Source organism: Batrachochytrium dendrobatidis (genome assembly GCF_000203795.2).
Source record: "Batrachochytrium dendrobatidis JAM81 unplaced genomic scaffold BATDEscaffold_16, whole genome shotgun sequence".
NCBI lineage: Eukaryota > Fungi > Chytridiomycota > Chytridiomycetes > Rhizophydiales > Batrachochytrium > Batrachochytrium dendrobatidis.
In genome coordinates, this window is record NW_006281114.1 from 314,243 (window position 1) to 337,471 (window position 23,229).

Genomic DNA, 23,229 nt, shown 5'->3' on the forward strand with positions numbered 1-23,229 from the left:
GAACAGCGAACAATCACAACGTAATGCCTAAACCTGCTGACATCAGAATCCATGGTTGTCCGTGTTTGAAAAATAAACATAAGCTTTTACCATCATTCTCATTTTAGTAATTTTCTTTGGCCTCTCTAGCAAGCACTTCGTTTTCCTTTTTGATGATTCCAAGATGCAGTACACGATCGCCTGCCATCGCAACAGGGTTTGAGCTTCTACCAATCGTCTACAGTTTTAAAAAGTATAGTTAGCGATATCTGAATCTTCACTGGGGTTTAAAGAGTTCAGCTGCTTTTAAATACATGGGCAGCAATAAAGATCAAACGTTTAAACAGATGGTTTGGGTCCAGTTACTTACCACTCCGTGGCTTGAAGCAAAGATCTCGTCGACAATATTTCCAAAAATATTCTTGATGCGTGCAATCAAATCTCCCTTGCGAATGACACTATTGACTTGCGGATATACTTCCAAAACTCCGCCAGTGTGAGTATAAATCCAGAATCCTTTGGAACATAAGATTGTTTTTGGTTGAGGTGTGTTGGGCTCAGGGGTGTTGCTGGTAAACATATTTAAATAGGACAAGATTCTCATGACTCCCATGTACGACCATTGCACGTATTGGTTTTGAAAAAGTTGTGGGTTTCCAATTTCAACAGTTATGGCTTTAATGCCGCGGGAGCTCGCAGCAGATCGAAGTGTACCTAACAAGTCAAAAGTCAAACCACAACAAAGCAGCTATTGTCTATTTCATAATCTCAATACACCTAGTCAAACTTACCATCTTGACCACTGTTGTGCAAAATAACTTGTGGTTGCTGTAGTTTGGCAAGCACAGCAGATACAGGATCGTTCATGTCACTACGAACATAGTACGAATTAACTCTTCCAAAACTCGCGGTATGAAGATCAATCAGATAGTTGAAACGATTGATGATTTTGTTCATGAGATGGTAGTTGTACATTTGCGATGCAGTTCCACTTTCTTGTCCAGGAAACAAACGATTTAAATCCTTTCCATCAGAAAACTCGCGAGAAAATCGAAGATAGCCTGGCACATTAACACAAGGTACTGCAACAACCGTGCCTTTTAAATGGTTCACATCAATATCGCTAATTACCCGATGTATACATGGAACACCATTCAACTCATTCCCGTGGACAACAGCAGTGATGCCAACCTATAATGTATTATGCCATGCATAGATTACTACGCAGTACCTTGAAATGAAATATCAAATAAGTTTAGATGATCAAACGTACCACAGGTCTAGAAGCAAGATGTCAAACCAAGTTTAAAAAAACATGGTTAGCTATGTGAATTAAAATTCAAAGTATTCAACTCAGTGGCCTACCCAGATTCTGTTCCGCGCGCAATAATCACAGGCACTCTTAACCATTCCGAAAGACCTTGTTTTACCATATTAATCCAAACAGTGCTTATTTTTCCAGTAGGAAACTCTTCAATGACCAGACTATCCCGAATGACAGGAGGAGGAACGTCACTTTCGTTTTGATATCTGGCAGAAAACACTGGAGGACGATACTGATGAGCAGATTCCCAATATTGTGTAGTCAGGTTGGATTTATGCGCGTTGGCATCTGCAAGCATAGCAGGTTTATCCATTTCCTTGGGAACCACCCATAAAGGCTGATCATCATATACAATAATAGATCCACTACGTCCTCGTTGAAAGTTGGATACATCAGGAAGTGGCGGTTGAGCAGCCTGTGCCATGACATTGGTTATACCATGAGAAATTGTAGTAGTATTTTGAGCTGCAGTTGATGAGGCAGCTAGGTTGAACAGATCTGTTGCAGAAGAATCAAATATATAACTGCCCTGGCGGTCTGGATGGAACAAGTGGATATCAATGAGCAGGATTTTTGCTTCACGAGGTTCTGATTAAAACAATGAACGGATGATCATTAGTAACGCAACATGAATGAAATATATTCAAGAGTCGAGGACAATACCTTTAAGTTGTGAAGCTCCAGGGAGTTCCGAGATATTCAAACTACCGACAACGAGCGGAGTATGAGATGGTAGAGTGGTTAAACCCATAGGTTTTAAAATTGGAGTCATGATGAGATCGGAGGGAGTACAATCGTCATCACGTTCGCAAACAAGAGTCTGACCCTGTAGTAATGTACGCGGTTCTGAATCGCCTTCAATGGTAACCTTGATGGAACCCGACACAACATAGACGATAGTAAAGTTGCCAAGTAAAAGTCTGTTTGTTGGTGAAGTGGTAGTTTCAGCAGTGGTTTGAGGGTTGGTAGTAGGTTGAGAGCCAAGATTGGAGATGGGTGGATGTGCCGAGTCTTTACTGGACAATTCCAACAATTCATCATCACTACTATTTTCATCTTCATCGCCCACTCCATCATCACCATTTGCACCATGACGACTGATTGTTTCCAAACTCATCGAGACCTTTGCGACACGACGATTGGAAGTGAAAGTCAAATGTTTGAGAGGAGATGCATTGACACTGCACGTAGTGGGCCATTCACCTTTATAGGTATATGGGACCAAAGGTTTGATAGGAACTGGAGTAGCTTGATCGTTGTGATAGAGAACAGCGGGAGCGGATAGATTTCCTCTTATGGGAGCATTTGCACCACTTTCAGGGAGTAAAAACAAAGCAATATCGTAGCCAGGAAACAGTGAAAATGAACACGAATCCCGAACCTCGGACAACGACAGTCGCCACATGAATGGATCCTTGCGAAAGTTTCTATTAGGAGGATAAACAGCAATCTCAGCAGTCTCGCCCAGTCCGTTCTTCCATGGCAGATGAACATAACTCTCATTGGGATAAACCTGTGAATTGATAAACGTGTAGATCCGAGTCAATGCAAGACAACAATACAGTCAGTAGAATGACAGTCAAGACATTAGTAGATTACAAGTTATATAAGCGAGTAGATTGGCAACTTACTTGAATTTTAGGAGTTAGACCAGCAGGACAAGATTGTTCAGACAATAAAGAACTCGTACTAACAGAGAGAGTGGTCATGGCAGGAGGAAGAGATATTGGATCGTAAATCAGAGAGTTTACTGTTGATAGAGTAAGCTCAGGATGGAGTGAAGTAAGCTTAGGATGAAGTGAAGTAAGCTCAGGGTTGACTGGAGTAAGCTCAGGATTCATTCCAAAGATAGAAGTGTCAAGTCAAGGCTGAATTCGGGGTTGGCTTGGAATTACTATTGCAAGACCAACAGTTGGATTGTCAATGGCAAGGAAACCTATTCATGATGAAGCCATTTCTTCCGGTCTCACCACTCCGCCTGTGCTTCTCTGACAAACAGCAGTTCTGGTTCCACTCTTCACACTTCGTTTGTTCAGCCTGTTACCAGCAACTTGCAAAATCTATTCACCACGTATGCTAGTATCGTTGCTGCTTCTACCACTCCCATTCAAAAACCTATTACTATGAATCCTACTGATAAACTCACTTCAATCATAAACCCTGGTCAACACATTCCTTCTGCTCAGATTCATTCACAACTAGACCCTGCTTTGTTATCCAATGACTTTGCTTTCCGTCATCGTACTTCTGTTATCGATCCTACCATCTATCCAAGGTTGTCAAAACAACCTCTTCTGTCCATCTCACTCAATGGTGCAATGAATGCCGTGGCTGCTTCTACAGATGGTGATATCGCTGTTGTTGCTGGTCGTGAAGTACTCATGACATTAAGAGTTAGGCAGGATGAAGTACAGGAACGATTAAATCTAAGAGCTGGTGTAAGACTTAATCAAAATTTTAGCAGCAATGATGTTCAATGGGCTGGTGCATGTAAGACGCTTTAAATTCCATTAAATTCCATTTAAATTACAAACTACTCATCTTGGATTATTCTTACAATCTCATTCTAGATTCAAAAAGTGTGTTTGCTACAGCTGCAACAAACAGTGGTGTTATTCTGTGGGATCTTCGCAAATCTTCAAAAGAAAAATTGGGTATCTCAACATGTCTGTTCTTGATGGCTACATCTCACCACTCTAACTTTTATTCTGTTCTTTAGATCGAGTGATTACAGAACACGCACGTGCAGTTAATAGAATTAGCTTTCATCCTACTGATCCTTTATTGTTGACTGCTTCACAAGATGGAAGTGTGAAATTATGGGTAATTTATACTCACTCCAACTTTTATTCTGTTTTATATTACTCACTCACTGTCTATGCACATAAAATAGGATCTACGAATCAAGGGTGTGGCAAGGCATACATTCGATGGTCGCGCAGAAAGTGTCCGGGATGTGCAATTCGTTCCTACTGGAGTATTTGAATTTGCTGCTGCATTTGAAAATGGAAGTGTCCAAAAATGGGATATCCGAAACACAAGCCAATACGAGCGTAAATGGAACGCTCACAATGGCTTGGCACTGACAATCGATTGGAGTTCAAATGGCCGTTTTCTAGCTAGTGGAAGTAGAGATCGTGTGATAAAGGTATTTAAAACTGGATGCATCTACGCTTCAATCTCTTGATTTCTCATACATGACTCGCTTTAACACTATTGTTTGTTGTATCGTTTGAATGACGCTCAATGTACTGGTCCGTTAGGTGTGGGATACTAAATCTGAAAATCGCAAAGCAATACATAACATTCCAACAAGTGCTCCAGTATCTCGGTTAAAATGGAGACCTGGGTTTAGCACACAATTGGCTTCATGTGCTTTATCTGCTGATAATCGAGTACATATTTGGGATATTTCTCGTTCCTTTGTACCTTTGGTATCCATTGAAGAACATGCTAATATCACTACAGGTAAACCCGTTTCAAACTTTACTTATTGTAATACCATATTGATGGTGTTTATGAGAAATCCGTTGTTAATCACTCGTGCTATACTTTTACTCCATTCTCCATATCAGGATTCCTTTGGAGCAATCCGTACACCCTTTGGACTTGTTCAAAAGATAAGAGGTTTTGTGTGCAGGATATTCAGCATGGTTATAAGCCCTCCACACTTCTTACTACTTCTGCGCATGCTTGGAACGTGCATGGAAACATGGCATTTGCTATGGATATATCTAACGAGTGCAATGACAATATAGACGGTAATAGGTTAAATTACTGATTGTTTGATTCGAGTTTTCTCTTGTTACCGTGTGGCATTAAAACTAAATTCATTTTGATAGTAGCTGACTGCAATGAGCTTGCTCTAAATGCAGAGGAACATATTCCCAATATAAGACAAGTAGAAGGGATTATGCTGCACAATACGCTTGAACATTCTGCATTTGTTCAGCTGGCAATCATGTATTCAATGGTGAATTCAAATGTCTGGGAATCATGCGAACACAACGCCAAGGTAAAATGTGTTGGTATTAAACCGATTTTTCATCGTTAAGCTATTTTGAATGATTGCGCTAAACTTGAAACCTTTAGCTGGCTGCACAACTAGGATTTCCGCGTTCTGCACAAACCTGGAAACTCATACAAATATTATTTAATCTAAGTAGTATATCAGATGATATCATGAAACCACAAAGTACTACACAGTCTTGCGATACTCCCAAGTAAGCAGCGTCTATTATAAATATACTGTTGGTTAAAAGATTGGTTTGAATGAAATCTAAAAGATTACTTTTCAACAATTTTACATGCGGCGTATCAAGCGCACCCTCCAGATGCTACAATGTCACGTCTTCTAATGCCAATACCGGTCATTCTACACCAGATCGAAAAGCATGTATTTCCAACACTACACCTTTGCCCATATCATCCAAAGGTAACCATGCATCATTTGAAAACAAGCATTGCCATTTTTTATCAGGAACAGGGGTTTTACCCATCCAAAACTGTAAAAATAGTTTGTTCACAAGATAATGATACCAGTCTAAATACATATGATTATCAACCCATTCAAATTTTACAGCGCCAATCTCGAATGCAAACTTTTACTCAGAGTCACTTTTGCTTAATTGGGAACCAAGTAATCTGGTGAATGATATTATTGAATACTATGCTGATGTGGGAAACGTACAAATGTGTGTGGCTGTCGTATTGGTTCTTTGGGGTCACGTTGAAATTGATGCGAATCGTGCAGAGGCTTGCTTTTGGGCTTACATAGGTTAGTAGAGTCGTTTATACCCTTTAAATAGTAGATACTGTTGGCATCATCATATCTCACGATTATTTTCTGTGCTTGTAATAGATCTACTTCAACGGTATCGTTTGTGGAACTTGGCTGTAGAAATTATTGGCGCATGCCCATTTTTATCTTTAAGAAAGTTGAATCAGGTAACTATTGGGCATATGAATGAACTCGGGTTAGGTATTTGAATACTAAAATCTTGTGTTTTTGTATTGATAGGAATCTACAGAGATTCACACATCATGTCCCAGATGCTTGAAACCCATTCTACCAAGCTCAGCAAGTCCTGGATGGTCATGCGAAAAATGCTGTAAACAATTGGATGGATGTGTAATCTGGTAAACTGCTGTATTAAATGATTTTATTCGCATTTCTAGGAAATATAATCTGCATAGTACTGATTTATACTTGAACCTACTTTTTTTGATATATCTTGAATAGCCGACAACCTGTTCGAGGGCTTTTCACATGGAATCAACGATGCAGTCATGGTGGTCATGCGCATTGCCTTCAAGGTAAAACGTTGTACTTTTGGAATCATTGTGGCATGGTACTGACTTGGTACGAATACATGATTTTAGAATGGTATAGATACAATTCGGAATGTCCGGCCGGATGCGATGGATAATATCGGTGTTAAAATAACAATTTTCATTTCATAAACGTAATTATTTTGAACATTAAGATTCGAAACAAAAGAAATGGGCAACATTATATTTCATCATGTTTTGAAACCATTTATTTCAATCGAAAAGATGATCAAACTGGTCGTGTCAACAAGTCAGATTGTTGACGTGATACTGGTGATACGATTGATAGACAATCCTACCATTCAAATCAACAATCTATTGATATTTGCAAAAGAACAGCGCCAAAAGTAATGGTTGACGATTTTCATTTCATTCATTTCTCCATGTTCACGCTTTTTGTCATCCACCGCAATGGTAGATAAGCATCAGGATTTTGAGGCTCTTGTGCTGATCCTACTTCGTGTTTGACGTGTTTGACGAGTCGCTAGCCGAGATGTACTTTTGGGCTGAGGTCTGTGAGTTGAAGGCAGTTCAGCTAAACCCACAAAAAAATGAGTCGACTTATCAAATGGTTTATCAAATCACATTACATAGTTATTTACCATCTTTGGCTAATTTCATTAGTAGCGACATTCGTTTTTTAGCAGGTTTCCCCGCTAAACGAACTTTGGGTTTGTCTACTGAAGCATCAGACTTGTCGCTAAGTGAATTGTCGTCACTCAAACTACTATCAGAAGCATCCTCATCAGAGTTGTCTTCGCCAGATGCTTTGTCATCCATATCGGACTTTTGATCTGTTGTATTTTGAGATGAAAACGAAGGCATTGCTATATCGTTTAGTGAAATAAAAGATCGTTGATGTTTAAGTGACGTAGCGGCCTTGATAGAGACTAAAGGTTTTGCTGGCGACTTGAGTGGTGTAGCTTGTGTTAATTGTGCTAAAGGTTGAGAGTACAATTGAGTAGATTTCTCAACAAAAGTTTCAGAATCATTTGAAGTAGTGCTGACTGAATCGCGCTTGTCGCTGTCTTCATTATCAGTCAATGCCAATGAGTCGATTTTCAAAGCGGCGTGTTTGGTAGCAGCAATGTTGGAACCAAATGAAGAATTCTCTGCAGTATCACTGGTTTCATCTGCGGTTTTTTGATGATTGGATATATTTTGATGTTCAGTGTTTAAATCTTGAGGGTTGTCTTTGATATCATTTTCTTCTGATGAATCTTCGTCAGAAACATTAGGTTCAGTGTTTAAATCTTGAGGATTGTCTTTGATATCATTCTCTTCTGATGAATCTTCGTCAGAAACATTAGATTCAGTGTTTAAATCTTGAGGATTGTCTTTGATATCATTTTCTTCTGATGAATCTTCGTCAGAGGCATTAGGTTCAGTGTCAAGTAAATTTTGTTCCTGAGTTGTCGATAGATTGTTGATTGAACTGTTTTCACTAATGGTGTCATTGGTGATTTCTTCCACTGTAATAGCACTTGTTGATTCGTATGATTTTTCTAGATTTTCCAATGCAGGATCGCTCATGTTTGAATCCGCCACTTCTTTTTCATCGAGCTCACCGTCATTATACATGGAATCTATTATCTGTTCGCCCATATGCTCATTAGTATGCGTATCGGTGTCCATATCGTCAGATTTTTCCATGACTTCCAAGTCAGCAACCACTCGAGTGTTGGCATCAACCTCAGAGCTCGTTGATGATTCTGATTTCTGCATAGGTAAGTCAGTTTCAGTTTCAAAAGGAGCACAGCTATTGACCGGATCTGCATTGATGACAAAATAGAGTGAGATATTTGATCAAATCCAAGTTTTGAAAATAAAAAAAATAGTTTAAAGCCTTTACATGCATCCACTTTAGTCGGTGAAATGAGAGCTTTGGGTGTAGTTTCTTGATGGTTTTGAGTGGAAAGCACTGGCATCACTTTTAGTTGGGCCGGAATTTGAACAATAGTGTCGATCACTGTCGGTTTATTCAATGGACTAACTGTATGGTGATCAATATCGTCATGTACTTTGGCGGGTGAATGATTATCCTTTTGAATATTGAGGCATGTATTCTGTGCTAGATTAGTACATTTGATAGTATTCACAAGCCCACATGTGTTTTCAGAAAATGATTCCCATCATAGCATTCAATACCTTTGACTGTTCAGACTGTTCATCACTCGAGTAATTAAAAACATCTGTATTTTCAATGCAACGTGTATTCGAGTATTTGGTCTTGCTTTCGTTGTTCGTCTCGTTGTTGCATGTCTATGTCATGAATAAATATAAAATTAATGGTTAACATCAACTCAACCATACTAGCGTATTATACACACTGATATGAATTGATCCATTTCATGTACATGATGAAATCAGACAGATAAATTCTTACGATAAACTCGGCAGCATCCTCTGTTGCATTTAAAACGAATCGTTTTCGCTTGACTCCGGCTATGTTGTCAGTTGTTTGATCTAGATCAGTGTGTATAGATTCAAGCCATGTAATAGCAGTGATTCTCTCGTCATTATCGAATGCATTCGACACAATCAGCGATAGAGGTACAATACTCCCAACAGCATTTTTTATGATGAATTCTTTAGACAACCTGTAGATTAAAAAAGCCCAGTAAAACATTAGGTTTCTATAATAATGACAGTAGATTAGATTGTATAAACAAGAAACCAGACTTTACTCGAGAATAGGACTCCGGCATTGCTCTTGAACTTCGATCCATAATGGTAACAAGAATTTTGAAAGTGCGGATACTTTGCTCTGAGACGAGACAATAGCAAGTAGATGTGTGGATGAAATCCACGAACAGTTTGTTTCTTTTATATAATTAAAAGCTTCGTGTGCAGTGCTGGCCACATGGACAGTAACATTAAGTCGAATAGAACTCATTTTAACTATCGAATCTATAATTGCTTGACAATTTATTTTGCAATTTTCTGGAATCAAAATAGTAAGCCACGTGATTGATGAAACCTCAAAATTTGAATTGAATGAATTTTTGAGCTTCAACTGCCAGAATGCGTCTTGCTCAGCCAGACTTGCAGACGCCTGAGCAAATCGTGTCGTTTCTGGAGAGTTCTTCTCGTAGAAACTCTCGGTCTTTGTTTGTTTCTCCGCGGTATTCGCTGTCTGCTTCGACTGATGCAAATTCTACTGCAAATCTGTCTGTATCAACCGAGGTGAATACTATTTCATACTCTTATTTTAAGCTATCTTTACAAGTATTCGGAATTAACATCTGCCATGTCTGCTTGTTTAAACTGTCAGCCTCCAGGTGCTCTGCTTATTGCTGCAAAAGCATACATGAAGCTGAATTGTCTGGAAGAAGCTGCAGGATGTCTTACCAAACATGTTGCTATAGCTTCAACTGCTGCAGAGGTATGATACCATTTGCTAATAAAATCAAATAGATCTGCAAATTATATATCTATAACTATGCAATCTCGATTTATCAATTTAGGGACTAGTTTTACTTGCTCGAGTATATCAGCAAAAAGGAGATCTTGCATTGGCAAAAGTCACTTGTTCAAAGTTTGTGATGTTTGTTGTATATAGCCATGATCAATCCTAGCAGCAAGACTGCTAACTGCTTTTTAGATTGGTCGATTTATCAGATTCCAATAGCCAATTGACAAACGGTAGGCTGTACAATTAAATGAATCTTGGTTGCTTTTTAAAACATGTTAGACTCTTGATACAAACTAATAAACTCAATATCTAGCTATAGAGCTGTTTGTTGAGCTTTTAAAGGAAACAGGCGATTTGGAAATATTAGATTCAATCATGTCTATCATTGTCAGGTAATATAATTGCTGTTGAATGAATAAACTCGAATGATTTACTGTTTTGGTAACTCGACTAACCAAATGTTCTATTTTAATTACACCAATAGGCTTTGCTCAATTTTCAAAGAAGGAAGAATGAACACTCCACCTTTTACTGCAATTAAAGATCTATTGGAGTATCTTGTCAATCTTGATCCAGTGAAAAAATCCACACTGAATTGTGATGCCTTGCTAAAGGAAATTGTATTTCTTTCTTCTCTGAATGGTTTTGCTTCATCGCCTATAATACATATTGCGTTGTTGAAATACTACACCGCACAAAAGGATATACAAAGGTAGATTTGCTCATGGTTTACATCAAATCTATTGCATTTTTAGTACTACTTTTAACATTTTCTGCTCAATAGGATGTATGCATTAATTGAAGCAAACAATAGTTTAATGCGATATTGCAAAGATTGGCTATTCGCAGCAAAGAGTTCTCTTGCTCTCATCTCACACCAAATTGAAAAGAAACCGTTTCAACATTCGGTATCTCTTCGCCAGATTGAATTGCAGCTAGACATTGTATTTCACTTAATTCACACACTTGTCAAAAACATGTATGTTGACCATGTTTGTACTAAATGCTATCTTGATGACTGTATTTCAGTAAACTCACTCCCTTTGTAACATACATCAGTGAGACGACCGAGTTACCGAGTGATTTATTTGAAGAGTATGCTCAGCTTATTGAGGAGTCTGACTCGATGCTGACGAATTTGAAGTCATTCTCAAGCCAGCAAGAATGGGCACATATGCGAATGGTACCAACATGAATTTCCAGTTTATGAATGTGTTGATTTTCATAAAACTGATGGTCTTTATATTTTCAGGAACACCTTGCTCGACTTTACTTTTTAAAAGGATTGTCTTTACTTTGGAGACTGCCTTCATCAAACAACGATGCTCTATTTTATCAGGATTTGAGAGATACACCAGCAGATACGAATCTACACTTTGATATTATGAGAATGCTACTACTTAGTTTGTCAGGTAGCATGTGCTTGTTTGCTGCTTGGATTTTTTTAACTTACTAATACATTTACTTTTAGATGCACCATCAACCTTGCCAAAATATCGAAATGTTGCTCGTATAATTCAAGCAGTTCATCTAGTTGCTGCATTTAGGGTTTTAGAAACCGATGATGAACCTTTTTCCAAAACCATTATTTCTAAAATTTCACCTAATCCGCTTGATATTGGTGATGTTTGTTCATCTGTACTCAAAAATCATACGTGGCTGAGCAGCTCATTCAATGAAATGACTACTGAAGGTATCTTGGAGAATCCATGGGATTTGGAACTGTTTATAACGGTTGCTTCTTGGAACCTTTACAACAATAACCTTCGAAAGTTTTTACGCCTGCTTTTTCCAAGAATGCTTGAAGAGTCTGTTTTTTCATCTCCAGAAAAAGTTACTAGACAAAACAGTAGAACGATAGCAACTATTGCTGACATGGAAGTTTTTATGATAATTATGTGTCTTGAGCGACGTATCCACGAGCAACTTTCTAAACGCAATAATACTGCCTCAAATCCTATATCTAAGATCAAGACAGGCTTTATGTTTATATGTCGACCACTGGGAATCGCAACGCAATTTTGGATGCGTATGCTTGTGCTGTTTGGCAAGGCATGTGTTTGATAATTTGAGACTATGGACTGATATCCATCAAATAACCTAGTACTTGTTTTAAAGCTAATACCTATGTAATACGTATTGTCATTATAGCCAAGTGCCGAAGCAAATTATTTTTCTACGATTGCGCTAACTGAGCTCCAGTCGAATGTTATTCTTACAGAACTTCATGGTAGATTACAAGCACATACTGAACACATGGGCATTTTATTTGGCAGTATAGGTGTTATTCTTGCTGAACTGGGCCATAGCTGTCTAGTGAATACTTTTGAAAGAGCAAGAAGATTTTTGAAGCTGTCTAAATCCAAAGAAATAGTCTACGAACCGCACGGTTTTGAACATAGTTTGATCAACTCGTGTTTTCGTGGTGAATGCATCAAAGCGAGTGTATTAAAAGACATGTACGTTCAAAATGATATTTATTGAAATGCTGATGAACAAGTGCTGATTGAAGTTATTTAATGAGTTTAGACTTGGTATTTCAGACCAATTGGTGATTGATACTGAGGCGTCATTAGAGACACGATCAGGCACAACACTATACACGGATAGCTCTGATACTAAACTGGCTTCATCTACTACACCAAGTAAAAACCTATTTTCAAAAAAACCAGCGCATACAGCAGACTATAGTCTGACATCCGAGCCATCTCCTGATAAACAGCCTCAGCCACAAAAAACCATACAAGAAAATCCATCGAGTTGTCAGCCATCTATTGTATCTAAACGAATTGCTCGTCAGCTTGCATTATTGAAACATACTCAGTCATGAGCGTGTTTCAACAAAACAGCGACTGAGAATCTAGATAACCTTTTACATTCAGTGTAACCCCACATTCACCACAAGCCATGTCACTTTCATCAGATTATTGATTGCATATAATCTAGTATTTGGAAAGCATATTTTTGTAAAACTGGCTGAATCATACAAGTCTACTCATCTTTCAACACATGAATATCAAGCCTATTTTTCTTTTTTTCAAACCAAGACAAGGATTTAAAGCTTAAATAGCAATTTAATTCTGATTGATGAAACAAATGAAATATTTTGTGAACAATAAATTAGATTGTTAAAAATGGAAAGTTTGATGTCTTCAACTTACTGTAATAAATCTAAAACCATGACTTTACTTGATGCCATATCGCTTGTACTGCAAATGTCTCGTGAGTCTGCTCGTGCCATGCATGATTCAACTCATGCTTCGACCCTCACTGCCAACCACGATCGAGTTCATCGACAGATGACCGACCCGAGTGTGAACTTGCATTCAAATATGTCTCACGCTATTCTACACAATACAGAAATGGCTAATGTGACTGAACAGATTACTCAACTCTTACCAAACGAATCTCACTCGTTGATTCAAACTCGACAGTCTCTTCAGCACTTTTCTCATTCATCCTCGACCCTACATACTATATCGCTATTGATGAGCCCTAGAACGAAATCTCATACTTGCAATGTAAAGCGCACTCCGCCTACCAGCCCATCTGTCTCACAACCACTCAAATTAGAGCAGATCGTTTGTTCAGTGTGTTTATTAAGAGATATTGATATTGTGCTTATTCCATGTGGCCATATCACCATTTGCAAAGTTTGCTTTAGCCATACAGAATTCAATGTTGGTTGTCCTATCTGCAGATCAAATGTGTCGGATACCATACGGTTTTTTGTCGCAGGAGCAGAGAACATTTAGAAGAGTCTGTTTGACCGAAACACGTTGCGCTTGAATCAAGACTACCATTCGTTAGACGTGCTACAACAAACCAATCCCATGTATTTGACTTCTCCATGCAATACTGCTTTCACTAGTCCATAATAGCACGAGTTGCAATGATTTTTAGGATTCTCCCACTAGCAGTTTGAAACTATATGCAATAAACTCTTTATCTTGATTTTATTGGTCTTTAGTAAGTTTACCAGTATAGCCCAATGCCATGGATTCAGAAGAGTAGCAGGTCAGTGCAGTATTGCTGTCAAGTTCAATTTACGTTAACTGGCAACTAACAGCTGTTAGTAAAGCCAGTCACAGTATGCATCTCGACTACCAAGAATGAGTTACAATGCAGTAACTCATTTGCATATAAAACTATACCAACATCAACCTTGACAAAAGCACAGGTTTGATGGCTAATTACCTTGATTCATTGCGAGGACAAACACAACGTTGTTCCTTGGGAACACCAGCAAGAGCAGTTTCAATGTGCATACCGCTACTCATCAAGATGATGGTGTACAAGTAGAATTGAAATTGAAAGCAGGAGTCAATGAGCATTAAGAGTCTATGAACAGAAAGTCGGTTGAACTCCAACAAGATGAAAAGACAGTCAATACCAACTCACCAACCAGCCCAGGTAGGTTTACCGCATTTGGAGCAATCAACACGACGACACATTTCGAGTAGGAAGCTAATTATTGGAAAAGATTCGAAAAATAAAACAATTCGCTTTTTACATCCACTTGTCCGTGCATGATTTCAATTACCCTTGGATTGACACTCATCAGCTGATGAGGAAGCGGTAAACTGAACCACACTATCAACAGACGAATGCTTTTGTAGACTACATGAATCTACCTTTTTCCAAGTAATCGACACATCCGATCGTTATCCAACTCGCTGGGGATACGCTGATGGCTCTAGTTGAACACTACATTTAATATTTATAAGTAGTATACTCGACCGAGCACAGTAATACTAGATTTGCAAGTTGATTCCGCACATGCGGTTATTTGCTGCAATCGACTGTTTATAATACCGAATCACTGAATGAACAAGACATTAAAAATCAGCAAGTTGATTTTTGAAACTTTTGTCTGCAGTTTTCTCATCATGTCTGCTATTTGCAAGGCCAGGTTGGCAGAAGAACGTAAACTATGGAGAAAGGACCATCGTGAGTATCGCTTATTGCTCTAGAGTATACGTCCTGTAGTCTTTTGTTTCCATTGGAATTATCAAGCTGCTTATTACAAATTGCATGCATGCCACACCAATGGATTAGATGGTATTGCTGCTGGATAGATGGGCCATGCTCTACTCTTTAATTGTAGTAAAAGTAGTTGCTACTGTTATAAACCTTGGACGGTCAAATTCTTGGTCGCTGATGCTAACCGCTTTATACACTTTCAAATACCAATGTCATTGCATGTTGGACCTTGTATCTGGATACTATGCAAGCCTTTGGATTTTGGGCAAGACCAACAAAAAATCCTACAGATAGCTCTCTGAATCTCATGCTCTGGGAAGTCGGAATTCCAGGTTCGTAACCCTGTTGCTCGGTCAACCAACTTGAATATCAACTTTTATTCTAATCAAACTTTAAAAACAAATCATGGTATCCTTTTTAATGTTCTGCTACCAACACTTATATCATTACTACGCGAATCTCAGGAAAGGTCGGAACACTATGGGAAGGCGGTGTTTTCAAACTGAGAATCATCTTTCCAGACGATTACCCTCAAAAACCACCAAAGTGTCAGTTTGTTCCACCACTGTTCCATCCAAATGTATATCCATCAGGAACTGTCTGTCTTAGTATTGTCAATGAAGATCAAGATTGGAAACCAGCAATTACTCTTAAGCAAATACTGCTAGGCATCCAAGATTTGCTCAACGACCCTAACCCAAACTCGCCAGCTCAAAGCGATGCATATGTGTTGTTTAAACGTGATCGTGCTGCATATGATAAACGCATTCGAGAACAAACTGCTGCACATCGTTCTACTGATTAAACTATATCTTTTTGCTCATACATGAATCATCTATTTTATTTCTGTTTATTTGTACGATTGTTCCATCCAACAGATGTGATCCAGTCATTCCAATTAATCATTGATCAGACTGCACAGTGCATATACTATAATCGGTAGTTTCATCTGCCATTTGTATTAGTAATTTCCAGTTTTAGTGTTTTATTTTGCGTGAATACAATGTGATGAACGAGTGATTTTTACACCCAAAAAACAGTTGAATTCAAGTGATTTTGACAGTTGATATTCATTCCAATCTGATAATATGATTCGCAACGTACATGAATACACTGCAAACAGCATGAAACTTTTGACTGCCATCAGACTGCGATCATGCAAACACTCATTTCTACCAACAGGACAATCGCTTGGCTTTTCTCGCTTGTTGTCAACTGCCCGAGAATGCAATGTAGAAGCTTTGCACGGCAACGACAAAGGTAAATGCAACCAAAAAGTCAATATGTTGATGTATAGTGTCATGCCATGACTCTAATCTGTTATAATGCAATGGTTGCAACTACGCATGCATCTACGTATGCATCTACGCATACATGTTTACTAGGCATCTTTGTCCTGACATTGGATCGTCCTGCAGCCAAGAATGCTTTAGGTCGCACTCTCTTGTCACAGTTTCGTCAATCCATCAATGATCTACGTTTTAACGAGTATGTGACTGAACATGGACTAAACAGCTGTATTGATTCTGACACTATTCGACTAATTGATGATTTGCAATGTGCTGGATTATCAATCTAGTCAGGCTCGTGTGGTGATTGTCAAGAGTGCAGTGGATGGAGTGTTTTGTGCAGGAGCCGATCTAAAGGTAGAGTCAAAGTGTTATGCAACGCATAATCAATAAGATGAACTGTCAATCCATCCAACTCGTATCACTGCATCATCAGATGTCATGTTACAACCAAACCATTTGATTGGCAGCGTATTCACTGCATGACAATGTGCAATCTATTGTAGGAGCGAGCTCAGATGCAACCGTCTGAAGTGGCAGCATTTGTAAACTCACTTCGTGCAGCCTTTTCTGAACTAGAGGTTGGTGATGTTGAGTTTATTACAAATATGAAGAATGTAATGGCCAATCTAACAGGTGTATTGTGTGGTGTTGGTCATGCATCAATACATTAGTCGTTACCAATGCCAACGATTGCAGTCGTTGATGGATTTGCATTAGGAGGTGGTCTTGAACTGGCTCTATGCACCGATCTGCGTGTCGGTGGACAAAAAGCCAAGGTTGGGCTTCCAGAAACAAAACTGGCAATTATTCCTGGGTAAGTAGCATATTGGTAACGTTATTTTCAACGATAGATTGGTACACTTGTCCAATCAAACTGTCCAAGTTATGATTATCAAAGCAGTATCAATGTTTGAGTTGTAATTGGAGCTGAATGTTGGAATATTGACTGCATGTCATAGTGCTGGTGGTACTCAGCGACTTTGTCGTTTGATTGGAGTTTCTCGTGCCAAAGAGCTTATTTTTACGAGTCGAGTCTTGACATCGAGTGAAGCGTTTGATTATGGTAAGTGATGTAGATGGATTACAAATGGTTGGATTGTTATTGTAGTGTTTGTGATTGAAAACATTTTGGCATGGTATAATGGGTTCAACAAATGCACAATGGTGCATATTGATAGATATTGATGCATATTGATAGATACTAATGAATAGATGCATGGATGGTCCAGGTATTGTCAACTATACAGTGAATGAATCAGCATACTCCAAAGCACTCGAGGTTGCGCGTACAATGATTCCTAATGGACCAGTTGCAATGCGTATGGCCAAGTTGGCAGTTCATCATGGATCACAACTGGATCTTGCATCAGGTCTGGCATTTGAGCAAACTTGCTACGCCCAAGTGATTCCGACGCAGGACCGATTGGAAGGTAATGTCGATTGACAATTTGATGTGATTGGATGGATGTATTTGATGTGATTGGATGTTACATATGATGACTGATTTGGATGCGGTGAATCGTGTTGATTACATAGGTCTTGCAGCATTCAGAGAGAAACGAACACCAGTCTATACTGGTCGTTGAACACCAATGCAGTCGTACAACCATCAATAAACAACTCAACAATGGATTCATGATTATGCATGTGCTATGGGCTATGTTGAATATTTTTATTTGTAAAAAATAATCGACAGGTTATAATTGATAAAAGTAGCCCATCAGTAGATATAAACCAGACAAAAAATGAAAATGAATCAATATAAATGGCAATTAAAGCAGTAAAAGTACTGCAAGGTCATCTAATACGTGTATGAACACATGTTTTAGTAATGCTTGTCAGGTAGCAGTGCATTTGTACCTATAGATTTTGCCAAGTAGATAAACTATTAAACAATACTTTAAGACTACTTTTTATTTTAAATATTTCCACTGGATCATTTAGCTGAACTAGCCAACACAACTAGTGGTAAAAGCATGTTAGCACTCAATACGACTGTCAAGAATTGTAATGAAGAGATGTTTATTGCAGATCTTTTGTGGTAGAAAAGGTATGGTTTTCTTCAAAAAGTAGCACAGTTTTAGCAGTGACTTCGTCTACATGTGCTTCCGAGTTGATCTTTTTGACTCGGTTTGTTCGCTCATAATACCGTATCACGGGCAAACTAGCGTTCTCAAATGTCACAAGTCTCTTGCCAATACTTTCTAGATTGTCATCAGCACGCCCACTCGTCTCACCGCGCTTGAGTAAACGAGTCGTAAGAATTTCATTTGATGCTTCAAAGTACAATACGAACGTGCATCTTCCAATCACCGACTCAAACTAGAGTCAGCACATGTTTATAACACCAGTGAAGGAATGATAAAAATAGACTCAGATTTAGTAAACTGCTATTGATATTACAAAATCAATGATCACCCTTACCAAATGTGCTTGCTCAATTGTACGTGGAAATCCATCAATGAGGTATCCAGGACCATCTTTTTTTTGATTCATTTCTGCCAACAAAAGCTTCATGATGACTTCCTACATTCGATACATATCTTAGCCTACTTATTACTGGTTTAATGGCACTTGATCAAGTGTTGACATACCATGGAAACCATTTTTCCCTGAGTCATGTCGGATTCAAGCTGAGCACCAAGCGGAGAACCTTTTTTAACTTCATCGCGTAGCAGGTCTCCAGTTGATAAATGGGTCAGACCATACTTTGCAACCAATCTGTCGCATTGTGTGCCTAGAGTCATTCAATGAATTTATCGCATCAATTGATACAGTTTCAAAATCACAAGGTACATTACTTTCAGTAGTTATTACCCTTTCCACTTCCAGGACCACCCAGAACAAAAATAATCAACTGTCCTTCAAATGGCTGTTTGGTTTTCATGTAAGCAAAATTCACTTTTACTTGATCAAATACCTCGTCTGGTGCTCGAATAGATGATATCTACAAAATTCAAACATCATATTAGCAGTTAATGTTTAGGTAATCCAAGATCAAATTCTAAAGCAAGGAATATTACTTTCAAAGCAATGCTCTTTGAAGTGTAGTATCTAATGACGGGCAAACTTTCATCGTGATACGTAATGAATCGCTTTCGGATCGTATCAATGTTGTCATCTGCACGACCACTAGTACGCCCACGTTCAACCAATCTTTTTTCCAAAATATTGAGCGGACATTCAAGGAAAAGTACAAACTTGGGGCTTCCAACCTATACATATTTATCAATCAATTTAGATCAGCTCAACAGAATTTGATCCAAAGATTACATGTGACGCTATAGTAAAGTAGTGATGATTTACCACACGCTCGAAATTCAAAGCCTGATCCATTGCTCGAGGAAATCCATCTATATACAATAACAAATAAGTTTCTCATCACAAACAATCAGTCTAAAAAAGCATATCATTAATGTAAAAAACGTGCATACCAATCAAAAATCCAGGTGCTGCAAAATTTCCCATGATTTCACGTATCAACAATTCCAGAATAATATGCTACAGTATAGTTGGTCAAACTACTGTGTTGATCACATCTATAATTGATTTAAACCAACTTTAAGCTTACACTAGGTGCCATTGCTCCAACTAGAATGCATTGCTCAACCAATTGGCCTATGGCAGTTTTGTTTTCAATTTCTCGTCGAAGGAGATCACCCGTAGAAATATGGATAAAGTCAAACTCCTTTACAATTTTTTCGCACAGGGTGCCCTTTCCTAAAAACACAAGTATCAGAATTGTATTATTTCACAAGTTAAACTTGAAATATTGACTTCTCACCAGATCCAGGACCACCTGCAACACAAAATCAGTCAGCAAGCATGCACAAACAGTCAGAAGCATTTGCTCAAGTATAAACAATTGGATTAAACGAGTAATGATCACTAACCTAAAATAAAGACAAGATTTGGGTGGTGAAGGGGTTCGGGAGGAATAAACACCAATCTGGCATCGTCATAAACCCTATCAATGGCATTTTCTGAAGAAATCTAATTGATTATACAGTCGACTGTTAAATTCAAAATAAATGATTGAACTAATAGGCTATCCATAACCATACCTCGACACATTTCCCCTTGCTTTTATAGTATTCGATAACGGGCAAACTCTGCTCATTAAAAGTATGAAATCTTTTTTTGATCGTGTCCAGATTATCGTCTGCACGCCCGCTTGTCTTTCCACGCTCCAGCAGTCTTTGTTCTAAAACTGGGAGACTGCACGTGAATGCCAATACAGCACGGCATGGTCCAATCTAGCAGCGATATACCTCAAATAAGTAAAAATCATATCTAGCAAACGTAATAATACAACGTTTTAAAACATTGAAATGCTACCGTTTTTTCAAACTCCAATGCCTGATCCATTGCACGAGGAAATCCATCTATGTAAATTACAAAGTACCATTAGCCATGGCCATTTTAAAACTACACGATTGATGCTAAAAAGATGGACACTCTATACAATCTAATCAATCCATACCAATTAGAAATCCAATTGATGCAATATTTTTTTCAATCTCCTTTCGTAGAAGCGACAGAATCAAATCCTACAGTCAATAAAACCATACTGTAAGTAGAGCAATGACGAGAATGATTAAAAATTGGTACAACACCATTACCATTGGAACAATTTTTCCTTCTTTCATCAGCTCACTTGCTAGGATTCCGACCTCAGTACCACGCTCCACTTCACCTCGTAGCAAATCGCCAGCAGATAAATGAGTAAGCTGAAACTCTTTGACAAGCCGTTCACATTGAGTTCCCTTTCCTATATAAAACAAAGTTGTGCGTGTAAATCAATAGACAACTCGTGTCGAATGATACATCTGCAATCAGTCGACAACCTACCTGATCCAGGACCACCTATAATCAACATTACCAATACCAAATTTATCAGTCGTGGCAAGCATGTCTTAGTTTGGTTGGTGTAAATAAGAGCATATTCAACAATCAATTGCAGTTACCCAATATGAAAACAATATTTGGATGGTAGAGCGGGGGATCAACAAAACACTGTTGAACCTCGTCATATACTTCGTCAGGAGATTGTTCGGATGAAATCTGTTAAAATAAACTAGTGAGTATTGAGATTGGGCCGGTTATTTGATGACATCTTGCTCATTTCTGAATGTCAACCAACCTTGAAGCATCTTCCTGCATTTTTGAAAAATTCAATGACAGGATAGCTGGTTTCCACAAATGTATGGAATCGTTTCTTGATGGTTTCCATGTTATCGTCTGCTCTGCCGCTGCTTTTCCCTCTTTCAAGTAGTCGTTGTTCAAGAACGGATTCAGAACACTCAAAGTAGAGAACAAACCTGCACCGAGCAATCTGTTGGTGAACTTGAGGTAGTTAGAAACCTTTTGTGTTCATCACTTGGTCGTGAATACGCCTCTTTATCGGCAATAAGGATTTAGCTTTTCGGCCACTCTCATTAGCCTTCAACTCACCTTGCTTTCAAACGCTTCTGCTTGGTCCAATTGACGGGGAAATCCATCAATCAAGAATCCTTTTGCTGCAGGCGCCGTCTCCATGGCTTCAGTGAGCAACCGCAGTGTGATATCCTACACATTAAAATATGGCTTAGACTTTGAATACATACACTTGTAACCACCATTGCTGCTTTACAATAGCAGAGGACCGATCCACTCCACTGTCCGCTTAATCAAAGTTTCACACTCACCGTGGGCACTATTTTTCCCTCCTTCATCATCGAGTCGAGTTGCTTTCCTAAGCTTGAGCCTGTAGCCACTTCATTTCTGAGAAGATCCCCAGCTGATAGATGCGTGTAATTGAATTCTTTGGCTATGCGAACACATTGAGTTCCTTTCCCTATACATAAGAAGCGATTAGTCAACTCGGTCGCCTTCAGCTAAAATACATAGATTCCATTTCCTACCCGATCCTGGCCCTCCTGTAGTTTTAAACAGTAATTGGTGAAGATGTAGTGTTAGATTTAACTACAATCGGGTTGATGCCGCTGCATTTGGCTTTAAAAATATCTCACCTAAAACAAATACGATATTATTCCATGCTTGTCCTCGACTTGTTATCTGGGGTGTGGTTGTGATGGAAGTATCCTTGAAAGCACGATCGGTTGCAGATTGAATAGGCGGAAGCACTATGGATATGCGCTTCTGTACACCAATCTCCGTAATCAAACTGGGTGCTTGATGCTCATTACTCTGATGCGCATGAGTGGTGGATATGCGTGGTAGTACTGTGTTTCCAATCTTACTCTTACGGACAACAATACTGTCCTGTCTGGAGTTGCGTGATAAAAGTACAATGGGTGGTAAAAATGTATCCCATCGCAGTGTTGGTTGCGCAGAAAGCAACTCGTTGGCTCGTATTTTTTGAATACAGCATTCCATGTACTCTAAGGGATCTGAAGGTTTATTATATGTGATTCCTGCTACAATACTCTACCAACCGAATGGTTCATTAGCCATATTCTTTTAGCGTGTTGATCGAGTTGTATTTTTGAAACCTAAATTCAAACGCTACTCGATTGCTCACCTCCAGTATTTGTCGCATTCGCTGTTCCTCAAAGTACTTGCATGAATCTGTTGAAAGCTCATCATTTAGAAACCAATTTGTACTCATAGTTGTCTATCCTCTTGCTATTTTGAGTATGGGTAACTCGACTAATTTGACCAAAATAGTTTAAACAGCCACGTGTTTGACCGAGTTTCCACTAGCCAAAATCTCCACCCCTTTGGATCTGCCTATTATTCTGATTCTACTAAAACGTTCTGTGTAATACTTTTATGGAACCTATCAAGATTTAAACTAAAGCAATTGATATTTTTCTGTTTATTGGCAGCGATGAGTTGAAGTGATAATTTATTGAATCCAATGACGTCCAAAACGTTTCAACTCGCTGGTTTCCATACTTTAT

General features: G+C 38.6%; 8 protein-coding genes across 8 annotated transcripts; 5 read left to right on the forward strand and 3 right to left on the reverse strand.

The window, feature by feature from the left end:
* Positions 1 to 103: 103 nt before the first annotated feature.
* On the reverse strand, positions 104 to 3,144 carry BATDEDRAFT_28088 (uncharacterized protein; the record flags this gene model as incomplete). The annotated part of the gene is made up of 7 exons (XM_006682339.1): positions 104 to 217; positions 350 to 693; positions 771 to 1,170; positions 1,253 to 1,259; positions 1,345 to 1,891; positions 1,967 to 2,816; positions 2,935 to 3,144. 7 exons carry the CDS (start codon positions 3,142 to 3,144, stop codon positions 104 to 106), a joined length of 2,472 nt encoding a protein of 823 aa, XP_006682402.1.
* Positions 3,145 to 3,621: 477 nt separating this feature from the next.
* On the forward strand, positions 3,622 to 6,732 carry BATDEDRAFT_28089 (uncharacterized protein; the record flags this gene model as incomplete). Its single annotated transcript, XM_006682340.1, has 14 exons — positions 3,622 to 3,793; positions 3,874 to 3,957; positions 4,023 to 4,126; positions 4,197 to 4,451; positions 4,567 to 4,771; positions 4,879 to 5,064; positions 5,149 to 5,318; positions 5,396 to 5,526; positions 5,590 to 5,738; positions 5,886 to 6,080; positions 6,165 to 6,250; positions 6,324 to 6,442; positions 6,546 to 6,619; positions 6,686 to 6,732. 14 exons carry the CDS (start codon positions 3,622 to 3,624, stop codon positions 6,730 to 6,732), a joined length of 1,977 nt encoding a protein of 658 aa, XP_006682403.1.
* A 496-nt stretch (positions 6,733 to 7,228) lies between these two features.
* On the reverse strand, positions 7,229 to 9,530 carry BATDEDRAFT_92227 (uncharacterized protein; the record flags this gene model as incomplete). The annotated part of the gene is made up of 5 exons (XM_006682474.1): positions 7,229 to 8,406; positions 8,487 to 8,700; positions 8,783 to 8,896; positions 9,021 to 9,234; positions 9,322 to 9,530. 5 exons carry the CDS (start codon positions 9,528 to 9,530, stop codon positions 7,229 to 7,231), a joined length of 1,929 nt encoding a protein of 642 aa, XP_006682537.1.
* Positions 9,531 to 9,658: 128 nt separating this feature from the next.
* BATDEDRAFT_36164 (uncharacterized protein) lies at positions 9,659 to 13,166 on the forward strand (the record flags this gene model as incomplete). Its single annotated transcript, XM_006682392.1, has 12 exons — positions 9,659 to 9,820; positions 9,909 to 10,019; positions 10,102 to 10,172; positions 10,239 to 10,279; positions 10,363 to 10,441; positions 10,534 to 10,761; positions 10,834 to 11,028; positions 11,109 to 11,232; positions 11,302 to 11,461; positions 11,521 to 12,107; positions 12,201 to 12,508; positions 12,579 to 13,166. 12 exons carry the CDS (start codon positions 9,659 to 9,661, stop codon positions 12,877 to 12,879), a joined length of 2,367 nt encoding a protein of 788 aa, XP_006682455.1. The 3' UTR covers positions 12,880 to 13,166.
* Positions 13,167 to 13,228: 62 nt separating this feature from the next.
* On the forward strand, positions 13,229 to 13,804 carry BATDEDRAFT_28092 (uncharacterized protein; the record flags this gene model as incomplete). Its single annotated transcript, XM_006682341.1, has 1 exon — positions 13,229 to 13,804. One exon carries the CDS (start codon positions 13,229 to 13,231, stop codon positions 13,802 to 13,804), a length of 576 nt encoding a protein of 191 aa, XP_006682404.1.
* Positions 13,805 to 14,938: 1,134 nt separating this feature from the next.
* Positions 14,939 to 15,837, forward strand: BATDEDRAFT_14518 (E2 SUMO-conjugating protein UBC9; the record flags this gene model as incomplete). Its single annotated transcript, XM_006682293.1, has 3 exons — positions 14,939 to 14,999; positions 15,284 to 15,364; positions 15,497 to 15,837. 3 exons carry the CDS (start codon positions 14,939 to 14,941, stop codon positions 15,835 to 15,837), a joined length of 483 nt encoding a protein of 160 aa, XP_006682356.1.
* A 319-nt stretch (positions 15,838 to 16,156) lies between these two features.
* On the forward strand, positions 16,157 to 17,910 carry BATDEDRAFT_14415 (uncharacterized protein; the record flags this gene model as incomplete). Its single annotated transcript, XM_006682282.1, has 8 exons — positions 16,157 to 16,292; positions 16,418 to 16,520; positions 16,612 to 16,678; positions 16,828 to 16,902; positions 16,996 to 17,138; positions 17,284 to 17,387; positions 17,554 to 17,754; positions 17,861 to 17,910. 8 exons carry the CDS (start codon positions 16,157 to 16,159, stop codon positions 17,908 to 17,910), a joined length of 879 nt encoding a protein of 292 aa, XP_006682345.1.
* A 436-nt stretch (positions 17,911 to 18,346) lies between these two features.
* Positions 18,347 to 22,934, reverse strand: BATDEDRAFT_28095 (uncharacterized protein; the record flags this gene model as incomplete). Its single annotated transcript, XM_006682342.1, has 22 exons — positions 18,347 to 18,646; positions 18,749 to 18,850; positions 18,919 to 19,061; positions 19,142 to 19,271; positions 19,348 to 19,539; positions 19,631 to 19,677; positions 19,759 to 19,825; positions 19,896 to 20,044; positions 20,109 to 20,123; positions 20,218 to 20,317; positions 20,389 to 20,580; positions 20,663 to 20,709; positions 20,808 to 20,874; positions 20,947 to 21,095; positions 21,176 to 21,190; positions 21,292 to 21,388; positions 21,468 to 21,659; positions 21,779 to 21,892; positions 22,012 to 22,160; positions 22,228 to 22,242; positions 22,336 to 22,753; positions 22,848 to 22,934. 22 exons carry the CDS (start codon positions 22,932 to 22,934, stop codon positions 18,347 to 18,349), a joined length of 2,787 nt encoding a protein of 928 aa, XP_006682405.1.
* Between the last annotated feature and the right edge of the window lie 295 nt (positions 22,935 to 23,229).